The following is a 12,885-nucleotide window of genomic DNA, read 5'->3' as shown; positions in this document are numbered from 1 at the left end:
ATACATACCAGGAAAGTGAAGTTTTCATTGCTCAAAGTTTCAGTGTTAGAAATCTGGAAAACCAAGGTGATTTCTGGAACAAATTTTTATGGTTTAGGATATTTCGATTTCCTTTTTTTTTTTTTTTTTTCCCTCCAGTTTCCCTATTACGTATAAAAAAGGCTGCCTAAATGCCACTGTCATTCTAAGGCTTCACAAATAAGAACTTGTATCAACAACTGTGCACATGGGTCACACCGAGCCAGTATTATTGCAAAGGGTCAGCCTGAATCTTACATGTGAACGTAACTCTTTGTCTTCTGACTTCCACACGCGATACATAGCTGTAATCAAAGAAAGTCTGCATGATTAGCTCTAGACAAATTATTCCCTATACATAATATTTAGTCAGCTGAATGAAATGTGCTCATGAAGCAGGCACGTCAGCGCTGTTAGCGTAGTAATGCTAATTCTCAGGTAAGACAACATACACAAAGCAAAATGTCACACAAGTAGTAAGTAGGATTTTAGGAAAGGAAAAAGACTATTTGAGATACACACAGAGCACCGAGTCTTGGGAACCCGCTGAGTAGTGCCCTCTCTACACGGCTGTAGTAGCTATGCAGGACACCATGTTCCTGCTTAGAAATTCTATTCTGCTTGAGACAAGACAAATCTAATTATATTGCATGGCTAAACTAATAGGGAGCAATATGTGTTGATGTGCAGTGAAATATATTACGAGGTAAAAATATATCTAGAGGGCTTTAATAAAACAAGCATAATAATAATACATTATTCTCTAAAATATTACGATTACATCAAGTATGATTTAAGCAGGGAAAATGACATGGCCACGATGAAGATACATTAAACTGTAAACAATGACAGCAAACATAGCAACTCCAGTATGTACAACAGAATGTTAATACTTCTAAAGCTCTGTCAGTTCTGATTGCCACACACTTGACCGAACTGAAAATGCACGTGTATATAAATAAGGAATTGGCTGACTGGTTTAGTAAGCATCCCTAGGTGCCTTAAACATTATTGAAACACGTCTTGGTCTAAAATCTTACGTGTCAATGGACTTACTCAGCCCTGGGGATCATAATACCAATCATGCTCTTTGGTAATAGCTGCATATATAATCCCATATAGTCTTAATATAAAATATGACTAAACATTTGGATTGCATTTCATTTTTGATTTACACATAGCTGTAATTTACTGAAGTTCCTATTTTCAGGATTTTAGGAATATAAACAAGCCTTGCTTGTTTATTGTTTCCTAGTCACATATGTGGTCTATATATTGTTATTGTGTATTGGCTAGTTCCAGAGAGAAATCTGTATGAACATGTGACAAGTTGGGATCAATCACATCACCTCTACAAGGAACATAATAAATGTGTTTTACTTAATATTTGGTGTCTGGATATGAAAGCCAACTTTATTTTCTTCTCCAGTGTTTCACCTACGTATTTAGGGACCCCCAGTTTAATTACGCAGAATCTCAGGTACAAAGAATTCTTCCTTTTCTTTTATACACAACCGTGCACACAGTATATTCCACCTCTGGCTGATCTATTAACGTGCTGGTTTTTACAAATGTTGTGATGGGGAGGGGAGGGTGTCGCTGTGAGCACTTCCTCCAAACAAAGCTGAGTGTAGTATCACGCCCTTGAGATCCTCTCAGCTTTGGAGTGTAGCACACCCTGCCCCTTCGGCAGCAGCGCGTGTGAGGGGAGCTGCGCCGGTCGGAGACCTTCTGTGCCAAACAATTGCCTGCAGGTAGATGGGCTGATACAACGAACAGATTTACAACATAAGGGTTGAGATCTTTGTGCTAAATAAATGGCTGGTAACATGGTATCCCAGAGGGAAAGGGCAGAAAGAAGAGGGAGAAAAGTTTCCCTTTCTTTCGATACAACTTACAGTGTCAAAGGAAAAACTAGGTAGCACAGGCATGGCTGCACCTGCCATACCCAGTCACAGCCCATGTAGTCGTGTGTGCACGGAAGGAGATGCTTCTAGACCAAGGATGAAGGGACTGTTTTGGAGCATCTTCATGGAATCATTTTTAGAAAACAAATTCTAGTATTCAGCGTGGGCTGAAAGTTCGTTTGTGCTCCCAGGGGGTGATCTGACCAATGTCAAATTATCAGACTTGATACTTGCTTTCTTCAGAGTTTCCAATTTATATTGTAGTTTTAAGTGTTATGATAGCTAGAAAAAAATCCCATTTGAGGGAAACACTAGGTATATATACTTTACGTCCTGACTTGAAGTTTAGAATAGGACCTAAAGCTAAACCAGAAATCTGGAATTGACTGCTCCTAACGCAGAGACATAGCCATATTAAAACCCTCTCATGCTAGGACAAGATTCATACAAGAGGATAGATTCTGCAAAAGATATATATAAAAATATTAAAGGTGTAGTGTTATTAATACTTTTGCCTCTGAGCAAGTCCTAAGGCAGCGTCCAGCATCATGTGAAGAAACATGAGGCAGCAGAAAATGCCATCCTTAGGCTGAGAGGAAAATCAGATTCTGCTTAATTTGAGGTCACTGGAGAAATAAGCCTGTAGCTCTACCCATACCCTGTCCTGATGGCTAATTGCCAGGCCTGGGGCCACCTGGACCCCCCTCCTCCCACCAGCCTTGCAGGACCCCTCCCAGCCAAGCAGAGCACCTTTATAACCACCTCTCCCTGCAGTACACAGCCTTTCTGAGCTGGAGGTGAGGGCTGGTAGTGATTGAGTTTTGCCAGTTCTTAACACTACTGGTTGTTTACTCTGGTGCAAGATGTTCAGGTTTTCAGTCAAAAGCTCATCTCAGCAATATGGTCCTCCTTGAAGCTGCTGCCTGTGATCCAGAATGCTGCTGTGGCGCTCGGTGCCGAAGAAGCACTTTCCTGCTGGAGAATGTTCTGCTGGAAACCACAGGTTTGTCCCTTTCTTTATTTACTCAGAGGAATAATTTGTCTGAGGGTGGAATGAACGATTAGTTTTTTTCAAAATTGTTAAACCTTTTGTTAAAGAGCTGGTAGGCAAGCACTGAGTGCAGTTCAAAGTGTGTGGTTAAGGCTTTATCACTCTGCTTAAGCATTTGAATAATAAGGCTTATGATCCATACCTGCTGACTTATTTACTGTTCAAAAATTATCAAATAATGTGTTTAGAAACCAATGTACCGGCTTAAGCATTTTGAAGGTCATCTTGAAGACTACTAATCTTCAAAAAGAGATGCTTTGTGGTAGGTTCCAATTGGAAAAGGTTCCTTGTGGTAGGTTCCAAGAAGAAAAAACTTTCTTGGAAAAGAGATGTTTTGTGGTTGGTTGACTAGGTTATTAAGTTACCTGTTGCACAAGTAAGTAAACAGATCTGACTGACTTGTCCAGGTTTGTTGTCTCTGTCTAGAACAAAGGTAAAGCAGAAGAGTATCATGTTTGTCGCTTAAAGACAAAACTTGTTTCTAGTTTCAACTTGTGTGATCTTTTGTTGGTTTCTGAAGATTGTTTATCATTGGGCCATGTGTCCTCCTGGTATTTAAACACTACTAAGTTTACAGAAATGCATCAAGGTGTGTCTAAAAGATCTTTTTGAATCAAGAGATGGTAACCTTGTAACAAGTCTATTATGGTGGTATTATTCCTATTAAACTACAGGACTGAAATAATGTGTCTTCTTGTAGATGCTGGTGATGTGTAGTGGGAATGGCTTTATGTACCCTTACTGAACTGCTGCATTAGTTATCGTGGTATCGGCAATATGCTGTCAGCAGTAGGAGCAATCTGAACCAGTGGGATACACTTACAAAGATGGAATCTGAGTGAGCCTGTTCTTGACTAAATGAAGGATTTCTGATTTTGACCACAGAAAAAAACAAAGCAAGACTTCATGCTCTGTTCTCTGACAAAGATTCTGTTACTGAAGTGCTAATTTAGAGGTGGTGCTAGCACATGTTGCAAGAGGAAAATATTTGTAGGACTAGTTCAAAGCAAGCAAGTCAGTCAAGTTTGAGTATGGAACTGGTGTTATGAAAAGGAGTCAAATTAAGCTTAGAGATGTAAGCATTGTAGAAAAGAATTTCAATGCTACCCAATTTCAATAAACATTAAAACAATCACCAACTGATTTTTATCAACTTAAAGACCTAAGGTTGGTTTTCATCCTTGCATATACTTAAAACTGAGAACCAGCTACGGTAAGAGTTTCAGAGAAACAGCTGTGCGGACCACTGCGTTTTTATGTAGATGTAATTTGGCATGCATGCTGCCTTCTGCTTTAAACTTCCCACAGAAGTTGTAATGCATCTTTAGGTAAAAGACATTGATTTTGCTGCCTCCTGATGTCAGGAGTTTATTGCCAAAAAGCTGTGACTCAGCCAATTAGCATAGAGAAACCGGTTTTGTTTGGGAATGGACTGCTTAGTGCTTTTCAGTAAGTACTTACACGCTAGGTTTGGAAACTGTCATTCACTAATAGCTATTTAATATTTCTGCTCCGCCGCTGCCTAGAACACATGGGAGAGTAAGTTTTCAATACTCTTTATTTACACTCATTTGTGCTTTCCACAAATTCTATCAAATGCATCCCATAACACTCAGACCAAATTCCAATACGACATTCCTAAGATACAGGTTTTTCTACAATGTCTATAGTCTTAGCAGCTTCAGAGTGTTCTAAGGGTGAGATCTTTTATGGGCAAAAGACTCCTGGATTTGGGCCCTTTTGCAGCAGGAGAGCACTGTGCCCATGCCAAGAGAAGGCAATAAAAGCCTCAACATATTTTTTGCCAATACTGAGCTCTACTAGTACAGGTAAACACTACACAGTAGCAGCACTGATGTGTGAAAAGCTATTGGAGAAACCAATGGAGACAAAAAAAACCCCAAAACTGTAAATTTTTTTCACATTTTTTTTTAGTGATAACTGTTTATCAGAGTCTCCATGTTGAAAAAGTGTAAGCACGTGGCCTATATGGAAGTTGTGAAATGACACTGATGCTGCAGAATCTTGCAGGGTCCCTACCAGGGAGTTTGTATGAGTGTATTTGGTTAGGTTGCATGCCAGTGATAGGAAAGTGTAGAGGAATGAAGCTGGGTTAATTAATATTGATAACATACAGCTGCGGGCTGGCTTCAGGGGCGGTGGGTTGGCTGATGTAGACGAGGTGCAGCTGTGGCTGGCTCTGTTAAGAGGTTGGGCAGCCAAGGAAGAAGCAGAGAGAACATGTGCCCTGGGTGAGGCAAGATGAGGAGAAGGCAGCAGAGGGACTGGCATGAAGAGTATGTTGGTATGAGATGGTAAAAGACCTTGTTGCAGCCTGATAGTTTGGAGAGTGCTGTGACAGGAAAGCATGTCTGAGAAATGAGAAGCGATAAGATTCATGTCACAGGCAGCATCACTGAAAAGTAGACTTCCCTCTGAGGTCCTTATTAATGGTGATAATGGGAAACTCATTTCTTCCAAAGGGCACGGGTGAAGGTAAGGTGTTGGTGCTGTTGAAAGCCTTCTCTTTTATTCTTGTACATAGATGTGTTTGCATATTCTCTTCTACTCTATTCATACTCGGGAGCCTGCAGTCTGAAATCTAAGCAGATGAGACTTGAAGAGCAAAAGGCTGATCAGAGGGTCAGTGCTCTGGTGCTGGGTCCCACAGCCATCCTTAGTCCCCACCCATCAGAGGTAGCTCTCAGGCCATGCCTCTGCCAGTATTTCATACAAGTATGACTCTAGTCGGGACAAAGTGTAAATTCTGCCACACGGGAGGTTCCAGAGAGGAGCAATTATTTGAGTCCCATTAATGCAAAAGACACCTTCCATTGGTATTATTTCAGCTGCTGCCCAATGTTTTGCTAACTTTTCTTGAATGATTCTACCATTTTTTAATTATACTACCTGACTGTATAGAGTTAGCGTTTATTAGTAAAATAACAGGAAATGCCATCATTCTCTCCATGTCTTATGGATGCAACAGGGGAAACTAAAGTTCTGTCGGGGAGCAGCAGAATGGGCTTTGGGCTGCTCCATTCCATTCTGCTTTGTGGAAATGAAGCAGGACAGGATATATTGCAATGAACTGATCTGGAGACAAGCTTTCTGTGGTTCAAGCTTTGGTTTAGACCAAGCCCTTGTTCATATTTTGTGTGGTAAAGTGTTCATCTGCAACAGGAGACTATTCTCATTTTCCACATAGTAAACTTCTTCCTAGGTTGATTATTAGCGTGCCAGACCAACAATATCCTAGCTAAACTTAAAGCTATGTAAATGTAATAGCATTCAAAAAAGGAAAAAAAAACCAAACAACCTTCAAGCCAACGGCAGCTACTTTTTCACAGGAACACCACAACAGGTTAAAATTTCTGGTTGTACTATATGCTAGTATCAGTTGAATGAGCCATTCAGTTCCTCTGCCTCTGTAATCTATGCAAAGATGTAAGTTAATTCACATTTATTTTACAATAAAAACTGATAATTCAGAGGAATTACATCAATAGGGTCTCTGACTATATTTGACTTTTCTGCATGAAGCTGAAAAACTTGAAATGAAATCATAAGCAAAAGTGAAAATTTCTTTGTATGTCAGCTAAATTAATAATTGGCCCAGTCTTAGATGACTAAGTCGTCAGATGGGGGAAACTTCTAGCTTGAAGTTGTTAAATTTGAGTTGTCATGAAATGCTCAAAATATTCAGTTTCAACTTCATAGTTGTAATGCCTTTCTTAAATAATGTAGGCATGGAAAACCTGCAAGAAATCAGTTGTGCTAAGCAGTGAGTTAGAGCAAATACGCACTCCAAATGCATTCTATGTTTTCCTCGGGCTTATCTGGTACAGATCCTCTCCTGCGCTTCCCTAGGGGTATTTACAAATAAAGGCTCATACAAGCAAGCTCGTATATCCCCAGAGTATTCAAGGGCGAACATGTATATTTAAGACTGGAGACTGACCCACACTGAAAGTAAAATGAGATTCTTACTGTGTTTTCCATTCTCTGTAGACTGTGGGTCTCTCTTAGAAGTGACGACTGTTCTCCAGTGATTAATTGCTGAAAACAAACCTAGCAACTGGAACCTTTAAAATCGCATTTATCTACTGGTTATTTAACATTCTGTATATAAGACAATTGCTAGCATTTATCATGGGCTAAGGACTAATAACTGGCTTTAAAGGCATTAAAACAGTGTTGTGTATCAGGTACTGGTAACAACCTGAAATTTTATGCAGCAGTATTACCCACCTATGGCAGGCAGGGAAAGAGGAGCATCAATGTGGAAAAAGGCTAAGGACAGCGCAGGATGTGCATAAAACCACAAAATGCACATTCCTGTTTGCTTATTGTTTACAAAAACTGACACACGCACATAGTATCGCGGTTTAACTTAAAAGCATTCAAACCTATATTTAATTTAAAGAATTGGGCAAAAAAAGGGTTCTGTATGCAATATGTATGCTTGTCATCTGTCTCACCACGGTATTTTGTACTGTAGTGCTCACTCACAATAACCGAACTCTTTTAGTAAGATGACAAAACCAAGATCTTCCAAGCAAATTCTCAACAAGCAGTAAGTTTGGCGTGCAGATCTACTGACAGTGGCCTTGACTTTTTCTCCTTTTTTTTCTCCTTTTGCTATGTAAGAACTTTAATTGTTGTAACTAAAATAAGGACTGTCTCAGTTTTGCAAATGAGATACAGGTTCATGTAGACAGTACCCAAAATGCATCATCCTTTAGACATTTTCTAGTAAATATTTAAAAAACTGAATGCCCTGGAAGAAAAAAAAATAATCCTCTGTACTTTATCTAAATTCTCTGAGGTTTAACATCTATGTTAAAGGTCCAGCCACACCTCATGTTAAGGACATTTAAGGACCTATTAAATATAAAACTTACTTTGGCAGAAATGGATACTGTAATCTTAGACTAATGCCCTCACAAGGAACCTGACTTTAGATAAAGCTGAGGATGATAAGCAACTGGCAGTAGGTGAACAGAACACACCAAAAGAAGACCAGTCTTGTTATGATAAACACAGTCAAATAATGCTTGCCAGAGATTTAACTTTCTTTTAAACTTCTTAGAACCCTGGAGGCTTGGGGTGGGGGAGGGGGAAAATATCTTCATGTGTCTGTCTGAGCCTCTGCATCCCGTAAGAAATGCTGCTTCACACCTCTATTATGCCTTGGAGGCCTCTGTGCTCTTGTCTTCAGTGAAGATGCCCACAGCAGCTTTGTCATGTCTCCCTTCTTAGAAATTAAATGCATGTCTTGTTACCCAGTTTGTTTATCCCTTCGTACTGAATTGAAATGGATACCTGTAGTGCTGTATCTACTTTCCTTTCTCTCAATATTGTGTATTGATTAATGATCTAGTCATTAGACAATAGTTTGTGGGTTTTATGAAGAGTGATGTAGACCCTTGACAGCTGTATGCCAGCCAGTGGCTACCTATCACAGCAGCACTTCCTCCATCATTAAAAAACATTAAGGCACTGGCCCAAGACAGACTAGAAGTAACAATTAAAGCTCAGACAGGCAACTTAGAAATACTTTGTTTATTTTTGCACCAGTGGCAGTTATATCAATATCCTGGTGTTAAAAAAGCCCCTGTTGTTACTGGTCTAGCAAGAATAATAAAGGTTCTGTGCAATTCAGCTCAACCTCTGCTAAATAAACTTTGAAGGAATACAAAAAGATGTTAAAATGAAAGTCTATTTTTAATTATGTTTGAATTAATCATTTGGGGCAGGGGAAAAAAAAAAACCAACAACTATTCAAGCATATAGAAGAATTCACTGACTTTCTTATTCAAGAGCTCCTCTTCTGTTCTGCATATACTTCCAAAACTTTAAAGCAGCAACACTCCCAGTAGCAGCTGCTGGTGTACTGTGCCAGAAAGACCATAGTTAGTCTAAAATATGCTAACTAGACTTCTCTGCTCCTAGCCAGCACCTAGTAACTATTCAAACCATTCAAGATAATCAAGCTTATTCACACATGCTAGAACTTTTATGCTAGCAGTAAGGCACTCAGTATAGTGAGCTACATCAAATTTGTTCTAATTATACTTCTGAAAATAGAATGTAGAAATGAGTATTAAACACTTCCTTGTAGATATGGGAAATGCAAAAATATCCCCCTAAGATTTTTTGTTGCTCACAAATATAATAAATGTCAACCTGTTTCATCAGCTTATACTTAAACACTTTATTTCCTTTGACTGGTTTTTCAGAAGACTTGCCATATTTTAAAGTCTGTTTTTAATGGAATCATCTAGATTTAATTGTTTAATGGTGGGGCAGTTAACCACAGAATGTAACATTTACAGATTTCATAAAGCTGGAACAGGAAATTTATACCTCTGAAGTTTAATAAAGCATTTTAAAGATAAGGCAAAATAATTCACTTATCCTTATTAGTCTGTCATCTAAATAGATGTTATGTTTAACTTAGATACCTCTTTATTGCAGAAGATAACTAATATTCACTGCACATAACTTCAGAGATGCAAAGTCTAAGCTTTAAACTGACCTTAGAGCAAAGGGAATATGTGTCTCCAAGGAAGTAAGCACATCCAATTTGAAACTTCAAAAAAGAAAACCTCACACTTCTTCCTCTAGAAAAGCTTGAACTTCATTTCCAGATCCTTTTTTTTTACTGGCACTCACATTAGAACATGAAAAGATCATGCATGGTTTAACTTCTATGCTGTTTTTGTGATAAAACTGCTCAACAGCATTTTTGGTAGAGGTAAAGGTCCTACTTCTTCTTTCTTGCCAAGGTCAAGGTAGGCAGGTACTTCCTGCATATGTTAATGAAACTGCAAGATCTAGCCCTGGCAGGTGTTCTACTGAAAACAAAAGAAATAAAAAGTAATCACCCACTAAGGCAAGGGAACAGAAGCCCTTAATGGGGCAGGACCAAAACACCTTCAACTATTTCAGTGCTGACTCCACTTTTATCCCTTGTCACTGCAGGATAAAAATAGTGCAAACTATTTATATTGGTGTAAAACTAAATTTGCCCCAGGCATCTGAAATACCTTTGACTCATCTGTTCTCTGTGCAAAACCTCCTTCCTAGTTCTCTATGCATACTGACTACATTCAGCACCTTTTTCTAAACACACAATGTGAATTCATGTAGCTGTGAATGCAATACTGAGTAAAAAAAAAAGTAAAATACTGTGCTCTCATTCTGTTTGGAATAAATAACACGGTATTTGCATAATGCCTCTGACAGTCTAGTTAAACAGAGAACCTCATACCTGCTCTTGTGGCCACTTCTGTCTGTCCTCTGGGGTTCTTGACTTTGCTTTAAAACTTCTAGGAACATCTCCACTGTGCTTAGAGGCAGATGGGATATTCAGTGATTTTGGCCTCCCCTCATGCCTGTTAGCACTGTGAACAGCTTCTCCTTTTGAACAAGTCTCTTTATAGTCGTGTGCCATGTTTTCAGTCCCAGTGTGCTCTGGACTCATTTCTGTTGTACTATTAATGCTGCTCATGCTCATACTCATTTTGATTTCTGCTACAATCTGGTCAATGTCCTCTTCCTGCTCTTCCAGCTCTCCATCTTCCTTTCTAGAATGGTATGGTGATATTCCCTGTGAGTTTCCATTAGCCTCTGGGTAATAGTCCGGATAGCCACCTTCACTTTGACAGTACTGTATGTTTTCTTCTTGGTCTTGAATCTCCAAAGATGATGCTTCATCCTCCAAAATCTGCACGCCATTATCTTGACCTTCCTGCCACTCTTGCCTGTCTGTCACCTCATTTGCATCTTGGTGCTGAATTTTACCTTCAGCCCACTCTTCTACAGCTTCCTGACACTCATCTGTTTCAACATGGTGTTCCTCGTGGGGAGCATACTCCTCCCCATTGCAGTCCATTCCTTCCAGGTAACTGTCATCCTCTGGACAGTATCTAATGTAGTATGTGATCCCCTCTTCCTCTGGCAAGCCTTCATCATAGTCCTCCTCCTCAGAGGTGTTATTCACATAGTCAGAGCTGGAGTCACCATCTCCACTATGATCATTGCACTCATGTTCCACAGGTGTAGGGCTACCTTGTCTGACAGTTGCTAGTTCTGCCTCCTTGGCTGCATAGTCTTCAATAGGAAGGTCACTTTCTTCATTTTCGGGCTCCCTGCTGTGCGCTGAAGCAGGGCAAGCTCTCACTCTGTGATGCAGCATGCTGGCTGTAGTGCTCTGACGTTTCCTGTTTGCCATAGCCAGCTCCTCATACGACAATCATTTCTAAGCAATTACTGTAGGGAAGACGGAAAAACACACATTCAGGAAAAGGTCATGAGTAGAGATCAATGATGTTAATAGGAAACAGATTTATTTGGTTAAAACTATGTGTTTGTAGATATCCAAACCAGATTCACCGACAGCTAACTTTTAAAATGCTCATGTTATGGAACCACGAAATCTGAAAAATAACTTGCATGCTAAAAAGAACAGATAGAGAGACAGTTCTACATTTATGCTAAATGTATTCTAGTGTAGGATCTCTTCTGTCAATTTGAAAGAGAATTAATCCTGAACCTTGAAATTAGTTTTCAATTTCTTTTTCTTGCTAGTAAGGGGTCATGCTTTGATTGCTATGCAGTAAACAGAAGCTCTTTTCAATTTCCAGCTTAGGCATTTCTTTAATGTGTACTGAAAGCATTCATTTAGAATCTGACCCGCTCTTACCAAAACTAAAGGAAAATAATTCTATTAACTTGGCAGTCACATAGAACACTAAAGGATAACATACTGCTATTAGTAAAAAAAAAATCATTAACTAGTTTATTAGCTTTTACTAGCTGGATGCCATAAAGTATCTCCCATTGTTAAACCAAATACTGTTTTTAGACTAGACTTTCAGTTGGAAGGGACCTACAATGATCAGCTAGTCAAATTACCTGACCAATTTGGTCAGCCCCAAGCTAAAGCATGTTTTAGAGGTGTTGTCCAAATGCCTTTTAAACACTGATGGGCTTGGGGCATTGACCACCTCTCTAGGAAGCTTGTTCCAGTGTCCGACCACTCTCAGTAAGGAAATGCTTCCTCATGGCCAGTCTAAAGCTCCCCTGGCACAGCTTTGAACCGTTCCCGCGAGTTCTATCATTGGATCCCAGGGAGAAGAGCTCAGCTCCTCCTTCTCCACTTGCCCTCCCCAGGAAGCCCCAGAGAGCAATGAGGTGACCCTTCAGCCTCCTTTTCTCCAAACTAGACAAGCCCAAAGTCCTTAGCTGTTTCTCATGGGACTTTCCTTCCAGTCCTTTCACCAGTTGTTTTTTTTTCCTCCTCTGGACCTTCATATCCCTTTTAAATTGTGGGGCCCAGAAGCGCACACAGTACTCCAGGCGAGGCCGCACCATCGCTGAAGGCAGCAGGATAGCCACCTCTCTTGCCCGGCTGGTTACACCGTGTGTGGTGCACCCCTGGGTGCAGGTGTGGCTGCCAGGGCACACTGCTGACTTGCAGTGAGCCTGCTGCCGACCATCACCCTCAGATCCCTTTCTGGGGCTGCTCTCAGCACCGCCTCTCCCAATTCATACTTGTGCCCCGTGTTACCCTGTCCCAGGTGCAGAATCTGGCATTTTGACTTGTTAAGTTTCATCCCATTAATCACAGCCCAATGTTCCAATCTATCCAGATCACTCTGCAAGATTGTCAAACAATCTAATTCATATGCCAAGAAAAAGACTCATTTACAATAAAATCTCACGGCATCTTCCCAGTAAATATTTGTGCTACTTGAAATTACATATCTTTGTCTAAATATTGGATTCTAAGTAAATAAGCAGAGATTATATGGTATGTATCAAATAGTCAAAATAAAGAAAACTGCTAATTCCAGACAGGCTTGACAACTGATCTGCTCTATGTGATTTGGATGGGGGAAA

General features: G+C 39.9%; 1 protein-coding gene across 5 annotated transcripts in view; it reads right to left on the bottom strand.

Annotated features, from left to right (window-relative positions):
• Positions 1-12,885, bottom strand: part of APBA2 (amyloid beta precursor protein binding family A member 2) — a 106,140-nt gene that overhangs the window by 34,461 nt on the left and 58,794 nt on the right. For all 5 annotated transcript variants that reach the window (XR_008823108.1, XM_056346852.1, XM_056346854.1 and 2 more), the window contains one exon: positions 10,253-11,253. Coding sequence is in view for 4 of the 5 variants with exons in the window: in XM_056346852.1 (XP_056202827.1) it covers positions 10,253-11,215 (963 nt within the window). In the remaining variant the exon portion in view is untranslated. The remainder of the gene's footprint in view (positions 1-10,252; positions 11,254-12,885) is intronic.

The sequence above is a fragment of the Falco biarmicus genome, chromosome 7 (genome assembly GCF_023638135.1).
Source record: "Falco biarmicus isolate bFalBia1 chromosome 7, bFalBia1.pri, whole genome shotgun sequence".
Classification (NCBI taxonomy): Eukaryota; Metazoa; Chordata; class Aves; order Falconiformes; family Falconidae; genus Falco; species Falco biarmicus.
Note: the sequence above shows the minus strand (reverse complement) of the source record. Positions and strands in the feature narration are given on the sequence as shown.